The following is a 23837-nucleotide window of genomic DNA, read 5'->3' on the forward strand; positions in this document are numbered from 1 at the left end:
ACCAAAGTTGTGTTATTAGTCTTGTGGTGGTGTCTTGATCTCTGTATTAGTTTGGGTTGTGGTTCTACCGGACAGCCCAGCTCGAGGGGAAAACCCTGAGCAACAAAGAATTGGGTTGCTCAAAATAATTCAGTCTTAGTTTCACCGCACCCAAATGTCCTTGGCTTGTGTGTATATGCCTTCGGTTACGGACGGTGATAAGAGAACGGTTTTGATCTAGCTGCTGTTGAAGTTGATTAGGGTAATTCTTCGCAAGAATTCATGTATCTCGTCTTCAAACACAGCGTCTGGAAAGGTTGTGTTAAATAGAATGACGACACTTTTTTCTATCATTCATTCAAGTATTTCATTACATCCAAAATTATTTTGCGGGCAATATCTCACGCATCGATTGGGCCCTCCTCAGAACCAAGTCCTTGAATGCATAATCCTCCAGCTCCGGCCGCTCAAATAAAGCAGACAGAAGTTCCTCAGGAACCCGACAACAAACCGTCCTCCAGACCTCGACATACGGGACGAAGACCTCGACACCCATGTCCGAGAAACAGGAGTCTTCAGGCGCCTGGCGAAGCGGGACCCCCTTGCGGACGAGCAGGGCTGCGATCTCATACCGACCGAAAGACAACGCAACATCGAACAAAGTCACTTCCTCGTCTGTCTCTCGCAGCCGGGTTAGATTCAGCAGATCCGGCCGCTGATCAAAGATGCATTCCATGAACTTGGCATGGCCGAAGCTCACCACGACGACGAAAATCGGCCACCACATGGGCTCGCAGTGCTCGCCGGCTGCGGCCGCGTTGCGTATGGCATGGAGGAGGAGATGCGCGCCGTTGGGCAATCCGTGGACCCACAAGCCAAAGAAGTCGACAGAAGTAGGCATTCCCCCTGCGTCCAGCAGGATCTGATAGATGTGTGGTCGGACGCTTAGTGGTGGCCGCAGATCCAGCGGTCGTCGACCCGCGTCCCCGCCCTCTAGATTGACGTCTGCACCGTGCTGCAGGAGCAGCTGGACTACGCCCGGGTGTCCGCAGTTCACGGCTTGATGCAGCATTGGCTCACCGCGGTGATCGCGGGCGTTGGCGAGCTCCGCGCCACCGACGCGCAGCAGAGCCTCGACGACTTTTCGCTGATCAGTTCGGATGGCAGTGCGGAAGGGCTGGGGCGGCAGGTAGCGTTCCAGGTCGGAGAGGTCTAGCGAAAGGGCTTGCGCAGCTTGCCTGAAGTTCTCGGTGAACATGGCCGTGATTTCATCGCGGTCGTGTTCAGGAATGTTGAGATGTCGCAGGACAGCATCGACGAAGCCAGTGGTCAGCCATTGGGGGGTCATCTGCGGAAGGGCGTAGTCCATGACTCGTTTCTTGAGTTCCGGCTGGAACTCGTTCCTCAGCTCTGTACACGTCTGGGCCATTCGGGCCAAGGTTTGATCATCCGTGTACTTGGAGATCTCAAGGAGCAGCTCGGGGGGGATTCGGAGTCCCCATGAACGGTTTGACATGGCTATTCACGCGAGATGTGTAGTTCCCCGCATGACTCTGCCAGATGCCGACAGACATCATTCTTCAGTCGATTGTATTTATACATATAGCTTCCATTGCGATGGAGTGTTGGTTTTAGATGACACTGCCAGTAATGTGACAACGAACACGACTGATGTTGGTCTACAAAGACATTACAGTGGAGACAACCGGTAGCTGAATAAGCCTCTATAGCGCAATTTAATCTAGACCTTGTATAACTGTGTGTCCTGGAAGAATTGTCTGTATTTCCATGCGTAATCTTTGTGAATGTACGGGAAGGATGTAGACAATTCCTTATAGTCTATCGCATTTTAACATTAGGCTTCTTTGTACGCGACTAGAAAATGGCCTTGCTAAATCAGATCTACGCCTTGTCCGAGATTCATTGAGTGAGATCTTACGTTCGGGATATACTTTACTCTCAACCAGTGCAACCTGCATATAGTGATTTCCATAGATCATCAGACACTATCACTCCTCCTCACAATAAATCTCAACTACCACTACCAATAACCACAACAGCCCCTCAAAATGAAAACTCATCTCCTCAAGCCCCATACTCAGAGACTAGCCCCTGTCAAACCACCAATCACTGAATAAGACCATCGCCGCCGCCCGATCGGCACAGAGATCACCCTCTTACCTCCAACCATCCTTAGGTGATACACTACGTACCAGCTCAACATTAATCTCGGCAGCAAACCCCGCATGTAGTTATAAACCCAACCGCGTATTCGGTACTCAGCCTAACCAACGGGGGCCGAAGCATCCTACCGTGATGCAGTGGGCAATAGCTGAGACCGCCTCGCCGGATGGATCCGGTGTGGCTGAAGAGGGAAGTGAAATGGCAGTTTCACGCGGACTTGTGATTGTGCAGAAAGTGAATACCGTATTGAACTCGTGATTGATATGTAATTGTGGTTGTCGTGGACTAGTAGCTTATTGTGCAAGGGCAAGGGGGAGTCACATTCATGTTTAGTGAATTCGATCCGGGATGGTTATTCTTGTTCCAAATCTTTTGACATAGGATTGCCATTCTTCGGGCTTAGCGGTCTTGACAGCGGATCTAAACTGGATGGCTTGGATGGTAAAAGACCCAGGGTGTGGGTACAGACACAGACTCAGCTTGCTGTAGAGTCCAGGAACTCGGCTATCTCCCAGCTTGTGGACTGGTATCGTGAAACTACCACCTACTACAATACTAATTGAACAATACACGTTTGTGAGCCAATCCAAGCGCTGTGATAAGCTGCATCGAACTTGACACGTTACTTCAGCCCCACATCTCAGCTGTCGCTTGAGCGCCATATCACGGACTGCGGATCCGCATGATAATGAGGTTCGTTGTAGGGAGGATGAGTAGTAAAACTATGAGATATCTTCATAACCAATCTTGGAATTCTTATCACCATGGGATTAGTTCCTCCCAGATAGCCTGAATTCAAACTACCGAGGAACCACTGTCTACGCTAGCTTCTGGACGGGGCACGCTCCAGCCGACCACAAGAGGCAAAATTCTGTCACCAGCTTCCCTCGTCCTTCGCTTTGAGCAACGTTGCTCTAGTTTCAGTCATCTTGTATGTTTTCTAGGTCAGACGCGAAAACCAAGGATAGACCAAGCAAGGATACAGTATGTGTTTGATAAAGATCACACGAGACAAATCAGGAAGACAAGGAAGGTACAGACACTAGATGGAATTAATCGCCCTTCCCCGTCCGGTTCGATAACAACACGTCTTTCCCGCAAAGAGATTGTTTCTCCAATCGGTCCCAGTCATGAACCGAATAGTCGGAACTGAAGGAGCTCGTCTGCTATTCTTCCAGGATCTGACGTCCAGTACGGAGCATGCAGTACTTGATTTGATCCAGAACCATACAGGACTCGCCCTCCTTCATCACGTATGCTCGAGTTGTGCCACATTCCCTTTGAGCTTAACAAGAAAGAAACCACAGCCAGCCCACCATTGATTCAAGTTGAAAAGGGATCAGCCTCGAGTCAAATCAGCTGATATTAGGCATGTTCACACTCCAAGTTCCGACAAATGCACCTGTAGGCTGGAATGCCAAGGTTCTGAACATCTCCACAATGAGATATAACCTGGCCAACACAAACACAGCATTGCTCAAGAGCCATACAAATGACAATAGCAATTCGATATTTTGGTAAATCGTGACTCTTGCAGGGAACTTCCCCCGGTTTGGAGAGGCACTGCCCGTCTCTTCGTCTGTGATGTTCGCCACTGTCTTTTCATTCACCGCATGGGTCTGTGTCACTCTTGCATCTCCTTCCGCCTTTTCGGGGTCTTGCGTGTTTACCGTCCCCTCTGCCGGTCTTTTCTCATTTACACGGGGGGAAAGGAACCATTCGACGAGGATCAATGAGACATTGCCCAGTGGAAAACAGGTGCAGTAGAGCGCCGCGGCCCTCCACAGCAGTTTCTCGGTGTGAGTCGGAAAGAAGCAGTTCCATGCTGCGAGATGGACCGCGCCAAAGAGGGTGCCGGTGGAAATGGCCGTCGCGAGAATATAACGCCAAGTATCGCTTTGTTTCTCGCCTACTTTGAAGTATTCGTTGAAGTATCCCCTCAAGGCCTCTCTTTTCTTCATTTCCTTCATTTTCTCCCATCGGTGTTCGGACTTTGAGTCTTCGTCCTTCAAGGCCTCTCTTTTCTCCATACTCTTCAATAGGTCTTCAGACGTTAAATCTCCGTTGAAATGTTGCTTGGTCTCTCCTTTCTTTATACTCTTCCATATTTGGTCTCCGAAGTATTTCCGCAGATCGAGTTGGTCTGTGGGCTTTCTTTCTGGGCTCAGAATCTTGCCGAATCCACTGCCTCGATCGGGGAGTTGCAGTATGGTAATCGGGACTTCGACTCCTTTAGGCTTTTTCCAGGCGAGACCGTAGATAATCACCGCACAGAGGGCATATGCAACAGTGGCGATCTCAAGCTGCGAGACTGCCAAATTCCCTACTGCCCGAGAAATCACCTGTATACACAGCCACAGGATTTGAGAGACTGCAATCACTTTCAACAGATTGTCTTTTTTAGACTTATCCATGATGTCCGTTTCGTCAATCTCCGGCAGATGGGTTAAGATGCCTGCTTCCAGAAGCTCTTTGATTTCCGTTAGCGATAGAATGCGGGGATAGTCCTCCATTTCACTTTTGGTTGCATGGTCGAGGTCGGTAGCCCGCTTGTCTTCGGTTGCTGCCAGCTTGGGCTCTGAAATACTGCGGATGGAATCCTCACCACCGGGTGCGGCGGAGATTCCAGCTTCCGTCGTCGGATTGTGATTGCCATGGGCGGTCGGATTTTGCTCCTCCTCGTGGGACGAGGGTTTCAGGAATGATGACGCCGGTGACGATGACGAGGCACCGGCGTTGTGGACTTCGGGCCGTGGGGAGCCGTTCCCCAGTCGCCAGAGGTTTGCCTTGCGGACATTCGTCCTCATGGCAAAACCACCCATAAGCGCGAATAGGTAATGGCAGTCCCTCCATCCAGAAAGGGGTTCATAACCTTTTTCCTTGGCTGCGTTCTTGATTTCGTCTTGCATGCGTCGCACCTCCCAGAGATCACCCAAGTGCTTGGCCAGAGGAACTTCCGGTGCAAAAATCGTGCCTAAGAACCAAGCGATCGCGTGCTTCCATTTGGAAATCTTCCATTTCCGTTCAGCCTTTTTCTTTATCTTCCTTTCAGCCTCTTCCTTTATTTTCCATTCAGCCTCTTCCTTTAATACCTTGAGTCTCGGGTCGGAAAAGTTTGCCTCATCGGGGTAGTAATGCTTTCTCTGCCAGGGAAGACTGGGGTGCTGGACAGTCCAGGTACAGGCGATGATCGTGAACAGGCAGGACCAAACGATGCTAAGAGTGCCACGCGTGTTTGGGGAGGAGACGTAATTGACTCGGTCTTGAGTCGCTGGGAGCGTGCAGTTGGTGTCGAATCTACTGAATGCACTGGCTAACATAGTAAAGAAGGAAATCATCAAGAAAATGCAAATCGAAGGCATCATGTCGGACCGCTGATGGACTGCCAAAATAGAATAAGTAAAATTGAGCTGAACCGGTGTACCGTTTCGCATCGGATCCTGAGAGGCTGGGGACAATGGTTCTTTTAAAGTCGAGATCGGGCTCGTTGGTGCCAAACGAGATAGCATGGAGGGGGGGTCTTCTTTTCGGGGTAGAACGCCGTGGTTCAAGTCAGCCTGAGTCGGTTTGGAAAGGCTCCTGCAGCTACAAATTCCAGATACTCGGCCTCTAGACTCTCATGGATGGGTTGTCGGTGGTCAATCACGGGGTCTCTCCGAAGAGCGATCATCATCTGTTGCAACTCGTGAGGTGCAGTAGCTTCAGAGGCTAGAGCTGCCGGACCAGACTGTCCAATCCAGTAAATGTACTCGGAGACGTTCGGGGAAAGATTAGCGCATCATGTAATGTTTTGGCTTGCTTTTTTATCAGTGCGGCGGGCGGACAGCAGGACGACAAGGAGTGTGGCAGTCAGCTTTCAAGCCCATAACATCCTGGATGTGAGCAGATCTGTCAGGTCTAGACCTCGATCGAGGGATCCTGGGCGAGCCATAGTCCCATGCAATGCTACGCATCACTTCCAGAATTTGTCAACCACAAAACAAGTCCTGGGTGTAAGGCAGCCACTATGATCGATGCCTTTAAGTTAACAATAGTTATATCCGTCATATCCACTAAGTTGGCTACTTACATCGGAGTGCTCATTTCGGAATCGAGAGAATGCCAACGCCATATAAGGCTACACCAAGGGCATCCTACTATACCAGAAGACCTTGCCAGGACACTAACATGTTCGGATTCATACCACACGAGTCAAAGTGTGGTGAACTCTTATTCATCGGCGGACCAGGGCGGGCCGTCACGGAGCGGAAAGGTTAATTGACGGGCTGAAATAAAGTACAAAATATTTACGGAGTATATGTCAAGGACTTATTCCTGTAATTAATCGGATCGACGGGATCTCGATGAAAGACCCAAGTTAGTAAATGATAGGTGAGCTCCTTGCCCTTCTGCGTGTCCCTGGTGGCTCGTCGGGTCGACACCGAGCCATCCATTACACTTGTACATAGTTCACAGACGAGCTGGATGAATCCTTCTCCGTGGCGCCAATGACATATGTCTATCTCCACTAAGAGCTGATGCAGTTCGGGGTCCATGCAGGTTGTTGCCCCGATATCCGATGGTGGTGCATTCGCATTAGCCACTGTCGGACTAGTGCTGACACTCCCGGACCCCAGACCTTTCAGGTTGGTTGGGACTTTTGACGTCCATGACAGGACTTGATTTATGGCCGATCCATCCACCACGGATACAGGGGCTGAATGGACGGAAGTAAAGACCGATGCGTACAGAAGACTATTGCGGCCGCCCAGCAAATGGAAAATTCCCCACGACATACATATCCTCGCCCTAGTACTCCGTAGTAACTGCTTATCAAGGTATTAGTTCCTATCATATAGTTTATTTCCCCCTCTCTCTTCCCGGGAGCCATCCCCTTCTACATTCCCCTGAAACCTCGCCCCATTTCAGATATACTATGTAAATGTAATACTCTTCTACTTGAGGTCATAGCTGATTTCTTTCTCCTCTCTCTTGTCTGAGAAGTAATATTAATCTTTCTCAACTATTTCTTAGCTCTTCTCTTTTGGGTAAAGAGTCTTCTCATAGTATCATTAGTTTATTTTCTTCTTACATTAAGGTATTTAGAGTCTTGCGAGGCTGAAGATACTGATCATTTGTGGAGTTCTTATCTAAGAAATATCTGGCATTATTATGTTCGAATGAATAGAGTCAAAGACTATGTATATATTTAATTCTTCATGTCAGATTATGCCAGCGGAGGTTCAATCTCCCAAGTGGCTGCAACGATCTTCTGTCGGTGCCTCTGTTGTCGGTTGGTATCCTTCTATACTTGGACAATTCTTCCGTAGCATCATCCATCCACTACAGGATACGGTCGGGTTGCACGGGTGTTTCTCTGGAAAAATCGATCGGCTCAAACCGATGAATCATACACGTCAAAACACGCGTGAAAGAGAGTTGTCTTACACCCGCACTACTCTAACGTCTGCATCAGCTATTTTTGAGCATACCCGCAGTCATGTGTGGTGCTTGGTGGATCAGAGAAACCCAAAGCCAAAATCGCGCCGTGGTCTGCCTGAGATGCAATAGTAAGCGCTAACGACCTACTAGGTAGCCCACCCTGCCTGGCAAACATGCAGCAGCAAGCAGCAGCAGCAGCAGTCAGGGTTATCGGTGTTCTCTTGGAGTGGACCAGAGACTCCTCATTCGGGTATGCATACAGCTCGATGCCATGAAGTGTCGAATCACAGTTCCCTGAGGGCGCGGAAAGAAGTATCCGGGCCCCACCGCACCTCAGCTCGTCGGAACGAGTCATTCATTTCTCCACCGGACTCGATAGGTCCACTAGCCCTATCTTTTCCCATCCCCACCACACCTCCCTTCTTCCAGGCTCCCCCCTCCTGGTGACAGCCAGCACCACCCGCATCAATTTTCCTTGCTCGGCTTAGTCTCCGAGACGAGAACCAAGGCCTCGCCCGTACAATCACCCCAAACGCGCATGACTCGGCGCAGGGCTGCACTTGTATAGATCGTCCCCACCCACCACGATCACCGATTGCGGCAGAACGCAAATTGGCCCGAGGGCAGACGAACTGCAAGCGTGTGCTCTTGGAGGTCCCAAAGGGGTGTTCTCCGACGTCACAGAGAACCCTGCAGCCACATGGTTCATGTCTCAATCTCCTACGGTGGATTGTCTGGCCATCATCTCATTCCTACTCCATGATTTCTTGGCAAGGGCATTTGACACACTATCGGAGAATTTGACAAGCCCTGGGATTAACTGACGGAGGAGAGCCGGGGTGCCGATCAGCCCCCAGTGGACGACCTAATCGGAGCTGGGCGTGAGAAGGGGTAACGCGCGTAGATAAAAGTATTGTGAACGGTGACCATGGCGAACCATGGATAATGGTGGCAGACTGGGCTGGAAAGGCTGCGAGGTGGCTGCAGAAGATCGGCAATATGGTTGTTTGAAAGCCATTCGATTGGTTTGCCAAAAGGACCCGGTGCTGGATGCAAGGCTGTCTTTGACGGATATGACCCGGACAAGCGCGCGAAATTGTCCTTGAATCGCTTGGCGGCCACTTGTCTATTTTAGTTAAGTAGTTAATCAACTTGGTTAACATTGCCGCCACGGTGACATCATTAGGCTTCTGTATGACTAACCAACTAAACTACTCCCACAAGTGTTCTCGAGTTGCGAGGCTGGATATTAGTAATGGGACTTAGCGCCGAAGACGCTGTTTAATGGGAACGACTAACCTGTTGGTCACGGGGAGGGTATAGACTATATACAGTACATACAGGAGGACCAGGAACGGGCGGAGTAGCTGTTGTTTGTGTATATGTGGGATGTGCGTTGATATATGGTTTTTAGACTGCGTTGATTCATGATTTCAGGCTGCGTTGCTTCATGGTTTGGAGGGATTTGGCGTACTGGGCAAGTTCTTGGGCTTCGAGGAAGCACCTTCGTAGCTAGCCGCAAAGGCGGGCTCACGGGGCCTCAGGGGGGTGTGCCAAGGTCAATAGAACTTGAGTTGAGTTGGTATTTAGGTACCAGCTTCAGTAGGCCGCATGTTCTTGGGGTGTGACTCCCGGGGGTCGTATCACTTCATACATCAACTTCATAGAGCTCACATCTTGCCTCAGGGACAGCTCGTGATGGTAGAAATGCCAGAGCGTAGGATACACTGAGAATCCTTCTTTGCGTCAAAAGCGGGGAAGGCTGGCCCGCGAATGTCAATATGAGAATTGAAGAAGCCAAAAAAAAAATTAAAGGAATGCGAAGTTGCTGCATCATCAGCCCGTTTACTTGATTATGTTTGCTATCTTACAGTAGAGTCGACAATTCAGTGTTAACCTGCCAGCTGTGCCACAATGCTCTAGTGCGAGCCGTACATGAGTTTTGTCCTGACGGAAAATTTCACTGGCATATCTTGTTTCAATGGATTAATGGTGGAGCAGCGAACGCCCTTCTTCATCCCCCCTCTGAGCTGGATTCAATTTCGATAGTCCCAACGCCTTCATTGCACCCCTTCGTTCGAGCAGATTGCACCACCCATCAAGGCACCAGACAAGTCAGCCGTACTCGCAAAGCCTGAATCTGAGCTATATCCCAGGAACCGAGACTCCTATCCTGTTGGGAAATGACCTTGCTCAGAATTTGATCATGAAGCATTGGCTACCGGGCGGAGATCCTCCATTCTGGCGAGACTTCATGTAGAATGAGATGTAGTAGTAGCAACATCAAACCGACAGCAATTATGCCTTGGATCGCATAGCAGGCAACACCAGTCCAGGCGTGCAAGCCTCGCATCCAGCAACTCGGTGATGTCATCCGGTCGATATATTCGTTCAACCCGCCCATTCATGGCCACCACGAAAACGAGATTGCATGTGGATTTGGACTGGCCAAGCTTGCAACGGCGAAAGGTCTGAGACCGACAGCAAAAGTGCCATTCCAAGTCGGCAAGCAGGTCATTACTGACAAATTCGGCATAACGGGGAGTCTCATTCTTAATGAGAATCCTGAATACGAGGGGACGGCACTGGAGAAGGGAACCCAATCCAAACAATTGAGATACATATGGGGGTATCAACTCGGCCGGGATCATCACAAATTGATAGCGCAGTTGGCCAGTTTGCAAGAAGTCTTCAGAGACAGACTCTCGTTCATGCTGCTTGTCTTCACTCTGATCCATTTTGGGCGACGACTCGGACTGCCTCAGGAGGGCTGCCAGGCTGTCCCGGAGCAGGATGTCCTCGCTTTGTTCCGCGTATGCCATGAGCTTGGCGTGGGTGATCTCGGCACCGTCCGGCTGTGTGTTGGGTGACTCCTGTGCCAACCGATTCATCTCCTGGTTTTGCTCTCCTTCAGTGAGATACTCTGCCGTCCAGCTCGCAATAAACTTTAGCGTGTGCATCATGCGATGTGGTCGTTTTTGTCGCCATTAAGCCCGATAGTTATGGGCTGACCCAATTCGACGATCACGGCGGTCATCGGCGGAGTCGGAACTGCTACCGTAGCCGTCGCCATTCCCACCAGGTTTCCTTTGTCCTCGCCCTTGCTCGCGTCCGCTCCCGGAACGAGGATGGCTGCCACGACCCTCTCCACCCTGGGAGACTCCCGGTGGAGGTAAGGCTGGGGTCTGTCGGTCGGTTCGGCGTTGAACCTCTCCGGCGTGAGTTTTGCCCCCAGGTGTGTCTGGTTGCTTAGAGGGCAGTCGGGGGTGGCTTTCACAGTCAGGAATCACGGAGGGAGGTGAGGAGTTGCAACATTTGGCCACTGGTTTGTTTTGCAGCAGGTTTTCGTGGGGGAACTCGGTGGTGGGAGCAGTTGAAGACTGCATCTCAGGCTGATGACAGACTTGGTAGAATGATGAATGGGAAGGAAGCGAAGATGATCTTGTGTTCGGTGAGGGGTGGCGGTGGGGTGGGGAAGAGCAGAGAAGGGTGAGAATGGGAAATTATTCATGCAGGCAAATGCCTCGCTGCCCATGTCAGTGTGTGTGAGGCGCAGAAGTGGCTTAGGCTCGACTCCTTCCTACATCAACGGGTGTGTTGTTCTTGGTTTCATTGCTGCGCCTTGGCCATCATCGCTCTTTTCCTCCTCTTACCTCTCTCTTCCTTTTGACTATCACCAATCTTCTGAATCTCAGAAGCGAAAACATCATCCACCCAACTCACCGCTGCTTTTTGATTGTGCCATACTCTGTTCATGCCCGACATGACGCTTTTCCAGACAGATTCGCACCAGTCCGGCCCAAGCGAGGTAGGCTCAGCCTCGGCGACAGAGAAAACCTGCGACCCCTCGACCTCTACCCATCGAACCGCCCCCGAAGCCACAGATACAACTCTGACCCAGGAAGAGATTGACCAGAAGCCATGGAAATATCTGGGTAGTTGGACGGACCCTCTGCGTTGGCCATCTTCGATGGAGAGCTAACTCTCGCAGGGTATCACGTCTATTCGACCTTCTTATCGTCCGATCGTGATTTCTGTAATTTCCGTCGCTTCGACCGATTGAACGTTCGGGTTCTGCTCTTGATGCAGGATGAGATTGTTCAGTTAGAAGAAGAACTGGATGAGATAGACCGCTATTATAGTCAACGAGAGGTGGCCGACGAGAACAACGGCTCCCTACGACATGACACACGGAAAGAACGTGTGGAGCTGGTCTGGCAGATTCGGGACAGAATGGAAGGCTATAGGTGAGAGTTCCTGCTTGCTCCTCTCCCCCTTCTCAAGCTCCAAAGCTCTTCCCCTTGGTGTGTACATGGGTTCTAATGCGATGTGATACATCCCGGCAGATCGTTTTATCCTGCAATACATGAAAATCCTGAACCGCGCAGCGACCGCCGACCGAGATCGCGAAAGTCTGCGCAACTGGCTGCACAACTACAAGGGGGCCATCTGGGAGAAGGAGCAGCAATACATCGAGAAGGTGGATCTCATCCCACTCGTACCCAAAGACCGGAGTCCCCTCCGCCGGATCTTCGAAAGGTCCTCCCGCTTCCGGCTCTCGCGGATCTGGAGACGCGGTCCCGCCCCGTCGACGCTGCCCCTGCATGTCCGCGAACGCATCCATCTCTATTCCGATAAGAGTATTGATTTCTTCGTCAATCTGACAACCACTGTGGTCGGGCTGGCGATGTTGATCGCCCCGCTCTGGATTCTCGCCTACACGACCGGGCCCGCGACCAAGCTGGCCGTCATTACGGTCTTCACCCTGGCCTTTCTGGCCCTGGTGTCTCTGGGGACTACGGCGAGGCCGTACGAGGCTATAGGGGCGACAGCTGCGTGAGTTCAAGCTTTCTGTATGTATCAGAGGGCCAACGGCTGACTTCGTGCAGTTATTCTGCCATTGTGATGGTGTTTCTACAACTGGGAAGTAGTTAAGAGGGGAAGGAAGCGATGCAGAAACATTGCTCTTCTCGCCAACTGGCTCGCTCTCTCTGGTCTTGCTTGTCGGATGGCTGTTTGTTGCGGGCTGGCTCAGCCCGTTGATTCCGGTATTCCCGATGGATTATGTTGATGGTCACCTATGCGCAGTAATACCTGCAACTGTCTCAACCTTGGCTCTCAACTGGGGCGATGATACGCTCAATCAGGATGACACCAAGGGGCAAGAAAGGAAAGTGGGTTGTGAGATAGGATAAGTAGTTAGGAGGTTACGGAGTCCCAGGCCTTCTAAGGTTGGGCGAGGCCGCTCACCACCTTCAGCCGCCATGTAGTTAACCTCAGTCTTAGAAAGTGCAATCCAGATGTTCTTCGCGCTTTGATTAGCTTAAGAAAGTAAATAACGATGCTAGAGTAGACAGAGAATGACCCCGGCTTGTGCTTGACTCGCGACCTCAGTCAAGCAAGCGTCTTACTACTACAGCATCAGACCGAACCAACGTGGCTGTGTCTGCTCAGCTCGCGCATGACTATTACTGTAAGCCCAATTACTGCGAGCATGGGCTGCTGTGCCCCACAGTCCTTCCCTCGTCCACTGTGTAGGCCACACAATTCAACCTGCACCACCAGGGTCCAGCCACTACACCAGACTCAAAGTATGTACGTAGTCTTCATGCAAACCCCACGCCACCCAGCTGTAGTGCAATTCAGACATCAAGCCGTGAAATTTTATGTACACCGGACCAGCCGATGAGACATTGATACTCTGTACGCTAGCATCCACAAACGCTGCAGAAAGCCTAGCGCATGCCTTGCCAACTGGACCACCTCTAAGCTCTAAGCCCTGCTTCCCGAACCCAGTAGTAACTCTGGCAGACGTACAACTCAAAACCTTAGTCAAGCCCTCATCAGACAGAAACACACAACTCCAGGCGATTCCAGGCGATACACGGAGTACCGCTGGCTCAGAAACCCGGCCGAAAGATGGAACTCAATATTGGGGTCAACCTGCTCGAAAGACAGCGGAGAGTACTACGGAGTATGGTCTAGTCTGGTTCCGAATCAACAATAGCCTTGAAACCTGAGCTAAGCGCCTTTGGGCCCCAGCCCCACAGGGTAGATGAAACTAGTGCTGACGGCGGCGGACCGGACTGCACAGACTGGTTGTATCTGCTCCGCACGTGATGGATTGTGCGCTGTCTATTCTGCATTCATTTGGTTCATTCCATTGAGTGTATTTATTCAATTAATTGCGTTTTATTCAATTGAGTGGTTTATTCAGTTGAATGAGACACCAAAAAAAAAGTTGAAGTATATACATGAAAAACAAAAAGGCGAAGAGCAGAACGGGAACTCAAGTAGGGTTTAGCGGAACCAACCCTCATCCGGCCCCTGCGTCGCCCTCGCCGGCCGGTCCAGCTCAATGCGACCACTACTTCGCGTCTCGTGGGTGATCTCCATCTGATTCGAGACGACGATGGCACTGCCGTGATTGTTTTTGTTTTTGTTTTCGTTGATGGTGGCCTCCTCCGGCGCCGGATACGCCCGCAGCGTCTGCATCTTCATATCGCCCATCATGCGCTCCTTGCTCTCGGTCAACGTGAGTCCCATCGTGATCGGGTCGCTGGGTTTCCCGCGACTGCGACTGGCAGAGGGGCCCCCGCCACCCCCGATCGTCTGGAACCCGGACGGGGTTGAAGCTCTTCTGCGAGCTCTGGAAGACACAGCCAGAGGCCCGGGCCAGCCCGGTGCGGATCAGATGGAAGACCATGGGCAGGTTGGTCGTGATGACGGCGGCAAAGCGACCACCGGCATCGAGATGGCGGGCTGGCAGACGTTCACCATGGCCTCATCTCCGACCAGTTTGTCGCGATGAACATCGTACTGGCCAACGGCACGCTGACCACGATCGACGAAAGCTCCGACCTCTGGTGGCTACTTTGCTTAGTTGTCTGGTTGTCTGGTTGTCTGGTTGTCTGCCTGGTATTGCACAGGGGTGCGATCGCAGTTGGTTGAACACTCTACAAGATAGCTACAGCAGCACATCACAGCCACGACACTCCCAACGAAAGAATGTGGAGTAGAATTATATTGCGGTTAACTTAACCAGAAATTACCCCATGTCCACTGCTTCCACCTCACTCCCCAGCGCAACCAGCCGTAGATCGGCAGACCAGCTGGACCCAAGCGCACTGTCCCAAACAGTCGACGCATTGCGATCAACCACCTCCAGACACACTATCCAACTCGGGCATTTACTCGGTGTACTTGCAGCCGTTGGGATCGCTAGTCTTCTCGACGCGGGCGGCGATGCCGACACAGTCGCTGTTGCCAGCGGGGTTGGTCACGCCAGCGGCCCAGATGCTCCAGGCACCATCAATGCTGTTGGGACAAGCGGTCAGGTCGTTGCCGGCGAACTGCAGGTGGTTGTTGCTGTCGATGGCCCAGCCCTGGCGCTCGGCGTTCTGGGGGGCGGGCTGAGCGCCGGTAGTGTAGCCGATCTTACCCTGGCCTGTTCCGTAATCAGTTAATCGGTGTATAGGGCCGGGGTCTAAAGGAAGGAGAGGCTTACCCATGCCGGAGCGGTCGACGTAGAACTCCTGGGGAGTGGCCGACTCGTCGTACAGGTAGAGGGCGCCGTCCTGGATGTAGAAGGTCGCGGACTGCTCCGCGGGGCGCGCGCAGCTGGCGTTCTGGCTGGGAAGGCCGGCGAAGAGGCTGCTCTTGGCCGCGGTGAAGGGCTGGTACTGCACGGCGCTGCCGGAGTGGATGGAGATAACGCCAAAGGTCTCGCTCGAGGAGGAGTCGGTGGCCGGGAGGGCGGCGGCGGTGGCGGCGGCGGAGGCGGCGAGGACGATGGTCTTGAGCTGCATGGTGATGGTGATGATTAGGAGTCGGTGAGTTGACGTGTGGTATTGAGTGTGGATGTGAAGAAGGTTGGAACGGTGATGTTGATGTTGATGAGGATGATGGGAGAGATGAAGGCACGATACCCTTTTTATATCTCTTCCTCAACGCCAGCCCGATCCGAAGAACCCGTCGCACGCAGCGCAGTCCGTCATCATTGCCTGCATCGGCAACCAGGATGGATGCTGTCAGTCAATGCTTCAGGGTCCTCAGCCCAAAAATTAGCGGCGGGGGTGTGACGAGGAGATGCCCTATTTGGAGTGAGGCAACTATGTAGGTGAGACATTGGACTTCAGAAATAGCATCTTCCACAGCTCGCTTCGCCGTTATTCGATGATCGCCGGGCTTGGATTGGACCCACCTTACAGACATTGTCTCACTTGGATGTTGTCTTTGCAGCCGAGGTTGAGTGTCTGTGGCTGCAGGTAGGTATACTCAGCTCGTCTACTTCTCCCGTGAATCAAAGACTCTTTGATACTGATCAGGAATGCTAACAAGAGGAAGATCCATCGATCTGAATAGTCCGTAAGCACCTTGAATAGTACAGTACATGGTGGCGCAGGTGGCTTAGCCATAGCGGCGTCCCGGGCATTCGGCGAATCCCGCGTTTTTCCCCAGGATAATTAGGGCTATGAAGTAATCACTTCGGACTGTGGGCCAGCCACCTCCACATTGTCTCGGAAACCCGAAGATCAGGGATGAGTTACCTTCGGTTGTGGCAACTTGCAAGCTGGTTCGAGTCCACCATCCGGCCGATTGATACACGTGTATACGGTGTACTCAGTCGGTTGACACAACTACCAAGTTATCTCTTGTGCCCGTCCCAGGCAGAAACATAATCCTCTCCATTGAGAGGAAGCACACCTTCACGCAGACATGATACAGCTCACTCAATCTACACATTCGGCGCATTCTGCAACCCACCGGATCTGCCGGTCGACACCAGAAATAGCATCATTGTCTCGTGGGGCGCTGCAGGTCTTGGCGGGTCAATTTGACTACAGAGTGAAACAATGACCATCTCCGCCCGCGCCCTTGCAAATTGGCCTCGCTTTATGCAGAACCACTCCGGCAACGTCGGGCAGATATTTTTGATTGCATGCTGGTTCAGCTCTATACTTTGGGACAGGTTAGGTCGATGTTGGCATTGGGGGTGTTGTTCAGGGTGCTCACTCAGGGCTTCTTCCTGTCTCCCTTCTGGCGTCTCTCGCGGGCAAGATTGAACGACATGGATTGGTGAACCCTCGACCATTGGCAGACCCATTCCGGAACTGGTCTGACCCTTTCTGCACGAGTGCCTCCGGCGTACGGCCAAGTGAGTCAGATGACTGCATCTTGTCTCAGCATAGCAGGTTCTGAGCTCGACATGGAGGATGGCTATGAGCTTCCAGAATCCCAAGGAAATAGTGAGGCGACCGTTGGAAATAGTTCCAAGCACATGGCCATGGCTGGCCCGAGCGAGCCCCTGACGCTGTTTGTGCCAGTGAACTCGATTGGGAGTCGGCTGTGCAGAGTCAACAGGGCGGTCTCTGGAGGTGTACATGCTGCAGCGCTATATTACTAGGATATGTGTGCGCCAGGGGTTTGTCTACCTGTGGCCGCCCATCGTGGTACGTGCCGGATCCGGGCCGTTGATAGAGGTCATCCATGAGTGTTTTTGCTCTTACACTTGGCTCATCGAGTAGAAGTAAAGATCGGATCCAGCATCCTAGGAATATCTCGTGTCGAGGAGTCTTCCATGCAGTGGCGATGCACGAGCTCTGGTGTCCCGACTGCTGATGGCGTCCGAACAGGTTCATCGTTCCATAGAGGATAGCCACCCTGATGTCTACTCTTGTTGATTATACGCATGCCAGTCTTGCTTCTTGGATTGTATATCTCTTCCACCGACCTCTCAGGGTCAAACAGGCTGTCTCTATCTGATGTCTTACCTATTGCGACCAAGAAGCTGTCCATCAGTTGTCGTGGCATCGCTGTTGGTCTCTTCACCGCCCATATTGCATAATCACCGGGCACTGGGGTTATCCCTAGGTGCGCATTGCAATGCATCCGAAGCACTTCTCGGTCTTCAAGATGTCAAGCTTTCACTGTATGACTGGACCGCCGCAAGTGAATCCACCTGACAATTTGCGACCGTGGTGATTCCTGGTGAGTGACAATCAAACAGCGACCCTGATACTCTTATCATTGACTGCGCTTATGCTAGGTGGTGGGAATCATCCAGCACGACTACTAAGGCACAGCCGGCATTTCATCGTCAATCGCATGCTCCTCCGTGACCCTATCCCCCGAAATAGAGGATGCTTACGCATGACATGAACTCAACCATGATCCAGATTTGTAGACGCACCCTTGAGTCTGGTCTATTCCGAGATACACAGTTCATACTTCTGTTTCGCTTCCAGACGAGCCCACCATGTCAAGCCTGAATAGGCATCGATTTTTGCGTGCTGACTCAAAGCCATAGAGTGCGTTAAAGCTACTTACTAGTACAGCAGCTTCACTGTTATCACTGTTATCACCTCATGGGGATTCAATCAATCTCTGTCCAATGACAGTGACCGGAGTCCGGCAAGAGGAAGGGATGCGATTGGCTGCAGGGCCGAGTGAGTCAAGTTGCGGTTCTCCAATTCGGAGAAAGTGGGGATCTCCAATTCTGATCAAATTTTGCGCGTACGGCGTCAGCGTCGGCGGTTACCGACCGACTCTCGTGCTGCCCTCAAGCCGTGACCAGGGAGGGTTTCGTGCAGAGATTAGCAAGATATAGACCTATTGGCACGACAGATGCGTAAGACTCTGCAGAAGCAGTCCACTGGACAATCATACATATTAAATCCAATGGAGGTAGCGAGGGAGCGGAGGGAGAGGCCAACTCCGGACCTCCTCATCTCGCGCTCTCGGAGAACAACCCGATGGATTTCTCCAATTCGACGTTTCCTCCACTCGCACCGTTGGCATCCTTCTTTAAATCACTTGCACATCCCTGCTGCAGAGAAGAGGGTGGGAGATGAAGGACGACACCTGTGCTGACCCCTCGAATCGATCCCCCATCCTCGATTGTCGTGCCCTGGAAAAAAAAAAAAAAAATAGAACAGACCCCAACATGCCTCAAGGTTCCCACGAGGGATCCCCGCGGGCTCCCCTCGACGATTCGGGCTCGTCGACCACCGACACCGTCTTCCTGCCCGAGACCGGCGCCAACACCCCCAACGTTTATCTCTCCGACGAAAAAGGCCCTGACAGCTTCGATCCCTCCACGCAAGAGATTCAATATCGCTACCTCGAGCTTGACACCCCGCTCCCGACCCCCTGCATCACTCTCCCGCCCGGCCCCAACCAGTCCCCCCCGCCCGACCCCCCGAGCCTCGAGCAATACATCTCCCCGTTCCTGTGGCCCAAATGGCGCAAATCGATGATGACCTGGATCGCCTGCGCCGTCACTGCGCTAGCGGGATACTCGGCCGGTGAGGTGAGCCCCGCCTCGACCATTCTGACCCAGGAATGGGGGGTCGGCGCGGTGGTGTACAACCTGACGATCACCGTGTTCTGTATCGGGTTCGCCCTCGCGCCCATGGTGCTGGCCCCGTTCTCCGAGATCAACGGGCGTCGCCCGATTTTCGTGGTCAGCGGCATCTTGTTTACTGGTACGTTCCCTGGAGGATCACACATTATCTGGGGGTTCTGGGTCAAGCGTCCATCCACCGCTAACTGGTACGTAGCATCCCTCCTTGCATGCGGCGGCACGCACATCTTCGGCGGCCTCCTCGTGGCGCGCATCCTGCAGGGGATCGGGGCATCGACCTTCTCGACGATGGTGGGCGGCGTGATCAGCGACATCTACCACGCCGAGGACCGCAACACCCCGATGGCGCTGTTCTCCGGGGCGGCGCTGTTCGGCACGGGGCTGGCCCCGATGATCTCCAGCGCGATCGTGTACCATACGACGTGGCGCTGGGTGTACTACTCGCACGCGATCGTGGCGGCGTTTTTCGTCGTGGTCATCTTCCTGTTCTTCAAGGAGACGCGCGGCAGTGTGCTGCTGAGTCGCAAGGCGCAGGCCATCAACCGGTACTACGAGCAACTGGAGACGGCGGGGCATTTTGGGGTGCTTGTGGAGGAGGGCAAGGTGCGGCGCATCCGCTGGCGGGTCAAGAGCGATGAGGAGCGCGTCTCGCTGGCCAAGATGGTTGGGATATCTGTGTATCGGCCTTTTCGTAAGCACCTCTGCCTGCCACCTTGCTGGATCCTCCGGGTTTCCCTCCGATGCTAATTCGCCGGGATTAGACATGCTCGTCAGCGAACCCGTTGTCTTCTTCTTTTCCCTGTGGGTCTCCTTCAGCTGGGCCGTCCTGTACCTGCAATTCGGCTCTATCCCGCTGGTCTTCCGCACCAACCACGGCTTCAACATCGAGCAGACCGGTGCCGTCTTCACCTGTATGCTCCCCTCCCCTCCCCACCCTGACCCCAATCCAAGCTGACACTCGAATACTAGCAATATGCGTCAGCTCCCTCCTCATCACCATCATCAGCATCTACCAAGACAAAATCGCCCGCCGCTTCGACCTCCTCCCGCACACCCCGGAGGCACGGCTGTACTTCGTCTGCGTCGAGGCGGTGCTCATGCCCGCGGGTCTGTTTTGGTTCGGCTGGACCTCCTACTCCTCCATCGCGTGGATTTCGCCCACCCTGGCCATCGGGTGCGCCACCATGGGCATCTTCGCCGTGTACCTGGCGGTGTTTAATTATCTGGCCGATACGTACCACCGCTTTGCAAGTTCGGCGATTGCGGCGCAGTCGTGTTGTAGGTCCCCCTTTCCCTTTCTTGTCTGGTGGGAGGAACGGGTTACTGATAGTGTATACGATGTTATGTGTAGGTCGGAATCTGCTGGGCGGAGTCTTCCCGCTCGTCACGAACGCCTTGTTCACGAATCTCGGGTATCCTGCGGCATCGAGTTTGTTGGGTGCCATTGTATGTCCATCCTGTTTTCTGTCCGATTCGAGGAACCGTGCTAATTTGCTGGTGGTAGGGCGCGGTCCTCGTCGTCGTCCCGTGGGTTTTGGTCATCTATGGCCCGAAGATTCGGGCTAAGAGCAAGTTGGCTAGTGTGAGTACCTTTCTTCTTCTTCTTGTTCCTTTTTTTTCATTACTTTTTCCTTGGTGTGACCTTGGCTAATTATGCGATAGCAACTGGCTCATTAAAAGTATTTTTTCCTGGGGGTGGCGGTGGAGAGTAGGGTGGAATGGTCGTGCATAGCGGATTTGGTCCTGTAAATAATGCATACGCATACATCTGCGCCTAGATTCTGGGGTGGGTTATAGTTTTTGGATAGACCAGTGGTTATGATTAATGGTAATGAGTGTCTTGTCTACTGTGAGCACAGACACGGTGCATGTTTCGTGCGATATTGACTACTAGTCTAAGTAGCGAAGATCGTATGATGGGTGAGTTGGCGAGGATGGTCATGTGACTTTCAGATCTGTCTGTTCGCAGTGACTACAAATAGTTACTACACAGACTGAATATTACGACAGATTGAGACTTGAGCAGACGTTCGGGTCTGGTCTTCCTTTCAGCCTTATGGATGCAGAGCAGGTCGGACCCTGGGTCTTAATGTGGATGGAATTTCTGTGGTCTACTGGGTCACAGTGTAGGGTCGAGTGTACTCCGTACCCCTGGCAGTAGCCCTCAGTCCACAGTGGCGAGTTCAGTACCTGGCGTGGCAATGATGGAGGTGGTTCAGTATGACCTGCAGCACTGATCGCTACCACACAGTACTGGATTTACACAGCTTTCACCTTGGCTCCAGTCGAGCACCAGCAGAAACCCGCCAAGATTAACAAACACCTCCTATGTAGTTAGTACTCCGTACGGTGTACAGAGTAAGCACGCAACAGCCAACCAGCCCATCACCCGTCCGTTGACGTCAAAATCTAGGCCAGAACCCTGTCCTCTGGGCGTGTCCAAGCGCGAAGCAACTAAACGATGCGTGAATACTCAGTCGAGGAAAGATCGTCGTTGGGGTCTTTGCTGCTCCACTCGGTTGGAAATGCCGCGACTGACGTCAATTTGTTTGGGTTGTTAGACACGACATACATACTCCGCACAGAGGTCAGATTTGTTGGCGGATGAGACCTGCAGCCTCCAGATTGAGTCTATACCTCAGGAGTGGCTGGTCTGAGTGGCTGGTCTGGGGAAGACTGTTGGGTGTTGGGGGAAGCTTCGAGACATTTCGGTGAGGCTACAACTGTGCAGTGTGTGCGGAGTGCACAGTACAGACTATTGTTACATAACTCTGTAACTATTGCGCTAGTTAAGCACTGCAGCCTCCCTCTCAGCCTTATGGGAAGCAGGAAATCCACCCCGGATGATTCTGCCCCCCTTTTTTTTCTGCCAATGAGACCCAGAGACCCTCTTTGCGAGAGGTCAAAAACAGGGTCCAGCACCCTGGTTATCACGATCACTATCACCACTAACTACTATATAGTGGTCTTCTGGACGAGCCAGTAGCAAGAAGTGCAGGAAATTAATCTTCGGTAAACTGCCGGGCACGATCACCTCTGCTTACCCTGCATCAGGATTACGCAAACCCCAGCCAATCTGACGATCCTCATCTGCGCGGCCCGGGCGTGCCGTCCGACCGTGGATGACGCATCCCGCCCTGCATGAGGGAGTTTGGGAGTTGGAGCGCAGCGCGACGTGGCTCAGCACCAGTTAGGAGGGATGGTTACACACGGAGGGCAATGCTGGTGCCTGAGTGGCGAGATAGATAGATACAGAAGGAATGGTAGGTAGCGATCATAGTGACTACTTTTGGAGTTGTAGAAGAGAGTTTCCTCTCATTCATGAGAACGGAGGCAACGCCACACTGTACCGCCACACCACCAAACACTGCTCACTGCTCATTGCTCAGTACACGGTATGGAGTACTCCTATTCCATACTACGGCCTTCCCTGGTACTCCAATGATGATGACGAGGAATCCTCCCAACCCAAAATCCAGAACACCAGCAACGTCATGCCAAGCAGGGAAAACAGGAACACGATAGAATCATAGTGGAGCCTGGGCCGCGTCTACCCCGGCGTGACTGGTCGAGCCCATCTCCACGGCAGCCCTGATTCGTAGAAGACGGGGTCAACGTGGGGGAAAGAGTGCTATTCTTGTCGTCGACAGGTACTGGGTGTGTGTTTTGTTCTGCCCTGCCCTGTGGCATTATTGCATTGTCCCCTACCCACTGCAGTAGTCGCAGTGGCAAGCAGGATATAAAAAGCCCTTAATCCTCGCCAGCCGGTACCTGTCTATCTCCTCGATCTTCATCAAGTCACACATAAACAGTCACACATACATACTCCTCCTCCGGTCAGGCACCACTGCATTACAGTTATCGCTATCACCAGCCTATCTTCCAGTTATCACCACCATCACCACCAACAAAATGCAGCTCCAGAACCTCCTCCTGACCACCCTCCTCTCCACCGCCGCCCTGGCCTCCCCTCAGGGCGGCGTCGTCTCCGACGTCGTCTCCGGCGCTGAGTCCGTCGCCACCTCCCTGGCCAGCGCCGCCTCCACCGCGGGCGCCGCCGGTGCCTCCGACGTGACCAGCCTCGCCTCGAGCATCGCCTCCGAGGCGACCAGCGTCGCCAGCGACGCCCGCTCCGCCGCCTCCTCGGTGGCCTCCGATGCCTCCTCCCGCTGGGCCGCCTCCACCACCACCCTGACCAACTCCGCCGGCTCCGCCACGGGCACCTCCACCATCTCCGACAGTCTGACGGTCGCCACGTCGACCTTCACCACCACCCACGACGGCACCACCTCCACCGGCACCACCACTTCCACCAGCACGGTGAGCAACGCCGCCTCCTCTGCTTCCGCTGCGTCGAGCTCGTCCACTGGTGCGGCCGGTGCCGTCGCCACCCCAGCCGGTGTGCTCGGATATGGTGTGGCGGGTGTTGCGGGTGTGTTGGGTGTGATGGCTGCTTTGTAAGGGGTTCGTGGTAGTGGATAAGTTGATGCATGATGATGATGTTTGTTGAACGAGCGGGTTTCATGATGGGATAGGATAAGTTGGATGTTTAGTGGCGGGGGTTGATTTGATACCATCCTTTTAATTGAGTGTTATGTATATGAATGAGTTAATGCCATGTTTTCCTATTGTGTGAGTCTTGAGTTCAACTTGTGGGGTGTAGAGCTGTACTAGTTGCTTCATCCGGTTGAGATGGGTGTATGTATACTTTGTAGGGGTGATCATGGCTTGACTTGGACTATTCGTGCCGAGTCTAGGGAGAGTGGTTGATGTGGGATTGTATGATGGGAGGAACCTGGTCGGATGGCCAACACCAGCACAAATCAACAGATTCACGTGATGAGTATGGATTTATACGTAGTTTTGCATACTGTTGTACTCCAGTAGA

The 23837-nt window shown here is 52.8% G+C and overlaps 9 protein-coding genes across 9 annotated transcripts; 3 read left to right on the plus strand and 6 right to left on the minus strand.

The window, feature by feature from the left end:
* Positions 1-361: 361 nt before the first annotated feature.
* Positions 362-1495, minus strand: BP01DRAFT_367710 (uncharacterized protein; the record flags this gene model as incomplete). The annotated part of the gene is made up of 1 exon (XM_025576471.1): positions 362-1495. One exon carries the CDS (start codon positions 1493-1495, stop codon positions 362-364), a length of 1134 nt encoding a protein of 377 aa, XP_025428948.1.
* A 2023-nt stretch (positions 1496-3518) lies between these two features.
* BP01DRAFT_302083 (uncharacterized protein) lies at positions 3519-5501 on the minus strand (the record flags this gene model as incomplete). The annotated part of the gene is made up of 5 exons (XM_025572057.1): positions 3519-3704; positions 3888-4059; positions 4216-4841; positions 4959-5192; positions 5256-5501. 5 exons carry the CDS (start codon positions 5499-5501, stop codon positions 3519-3521), a joined length of 1464 nt encoding a protein of 487 aa, XP_025428949.1.
* A 4335-nt stretch (positions 5502-9836) lies between these two features.
* Positions 9837-10970, minus strand: BP01DRAFT_384918 (uncharacterized protein; the record flags this gene model as incomplete). The annotated part of the gene is made up of 3 exons (XM_025577553.1): positions 9837-10507; positions 10597-10854; positions 10898-10970. The coding sequence occupies 3 exons, from the start codon at positions 10968-10970 to the stop codon at positions 9837-9839; spliced, it is 1002 nt and encodes a 333-aa protein (XP_025428950.1).
* Positions 10971-11347: 377 nt separating this feature from the next.
* On the plus strand, positions 11348-12519 carry BP01DRAFT_384919 (uncharacterized protein; the record flags this gene model as incomplete). Its single annotated transcript, XM_025577554.1, has 4 exons — positions 11348-11519; positions 11576-11785; positions 11931-12420; positions 12474-12519. 4 exons carry the CDS (start codon positions 11348-11350, stop codon positions 12517-12519), a joined length of 918 nt encoding a protein of 305 aa, XP_025428951.1.
* Positions 12520-13964: 1445 nt separating this feature from the next.
* On the plus strand, positions 13965-14565 carry BP01DRAFT_122056 (uncharacterized protein). The gene has a single exon (XM_025570408.1). It carries the CDS (start codon positions 14036-14038, stop codon positions 14393-14395), a length of 360 nt encoding a protein of 119 aa, XP_025428952.1. The 5' UTR covers positions 13965-14035; the 3' UTR covers positions 14396-14565.
* Positions 14566-14611: 46 nt separating this feature from the next.
* Positions 14612-15594, minus strand: aspf34 (cell wall protein PhiA). The gene is made up of 2 exons (XM_025575556.1): positions 15092-15594; positions 14612-15031 (listed from the first exon to the last, which is right to left on the minus strand). Exons 1-2 carry the CDS (start codon positions 15390-15392, stop codon positions 14775-14777), a joined length of 558 nt encoding a protein of 185 aa, XP_025428953.1. The 5' UTR covers positions 15393-15594; the 3' UTR covers positions 14612-14774.
* A 526-nt stretch (positions 15595-16120) lies between these two features.
* BP01DRAFT_122064 (uncharacterized protein) lies at positions 16121-16850 on the minus strand. The gene is made up of 2 exons (XM_025570409.1): positions 16600-16850; positions 16121-16544 (listed from the first exon to the last, which is right to left on the minus strand). The coding sequence occupies exons 1-2, from the start codon at positions 16758-16760 to the stop codon at positions 16322-16324; spliced, it is 384 nt and encodes a 127-aa protein (XP_025428954.1). The 5' UTR covers positions 16761-16850; the 3' UTR covers positions 16121-16321.
* Positions 16851-18682: 1832 nt separating this feature from the next.
* On the plus strand, positions 18683-20531 carry BP01DRAFT_324248 (MFS general substrate transporter; the record flags this gene model as incomplete). The annotated part of the gene is made up of 6 exons (XM_025572818.1): positions 18683-19070; positions 19146-19640; positions 19711-19860; positions 19919-20227; positions 20301-20395; positions 20454-20531. Coding segments are annotated over exons 1-6 (1359 nt in total), but the record flags the coding sequence as incomplete, so codon positions are not given.
* A 2170-nt stretch (positions 20532-22701) lies between these two features.
* Positions 22702-23789, minus strand: BP01DRAFT_122191 (uncharacterized protein). Its single transcript, XM_025570410.1, has one exon. It carries the CDS (start codon positions 23524-23526, stop codon positions 22921-22923), a length of 606 nt encoding a protein of 201 aa, XP_025428956.1. The 5' UTR covers positions 23527-23789; the 3' UTR covers positions 22702-22920.
* Between the last annotated feature and the right edge of the window lie 48 nt (positions 23790-23837).

The sequence above is a fragment of the Aspergillus saccharolyticus genome, assembly GCF_003184585.1.
Source record: "Aspergillus saccharolyticus JOP 1030-1 unplaced genomic scaffold BP01scaffold_30, whole genome shotgun sequence".
Classification (NCBI taxonomy): Eukaryota; Fungi; Ascomycota; class Eurotiomycetes; order Eurotiales; family Aspergillaceae; genus Aspergillus; species Aspergillus saccharolyticus.

Excerpts from the sequence above, each read along its gene's own strand:
- BP01DRAFT_122056 (XM_025570408.1), top strand. The coding sequence starts at position 14,036 with ATGGTGGCCTCCTCCGGCGCCGGATACGCCCGCAGCGTCTGCATCTTC.
- aspf34 (XM_025575556.1), bottom strand. The coding sequence starts at position 15,392 with ATGCAGCTCAAGACCATCGTCCTCGCCGCCTCCGCCGCCGCCACCGCC. Across the intron at positions 15,032-15,091 it reads CGTCGACCGCTCCGGCATGG|GCCAGGGTAAGATCGGCTAC; the intron begins GTAAGCCTCTCC and ends ATTACGGAACAG.
- BP01DRAFT_122064 (XM_025570409.1), bottom strand. The coding sequence starts at position 16,760 with ATGCAGTCATCTGACTCACTTGGCCGTACGCCGGAGGCACTCGTGCAG. Across the intron at positions 16,545-16,599 it reads GAGACAGGAAGAAGCCCTGA|TATAGAGCTGAACCAGCATG; the intron begins GTGAGCACCCTG and ends CCTGTCCCAAAG.
- BP01DRAFT_122191 (XM_025570410.1), bottom strand. The coding sequence starts at position 23,526 with ATGGTATCAAATCAACCCCCGCCACTAAACATCCAACTTATCCTATCC.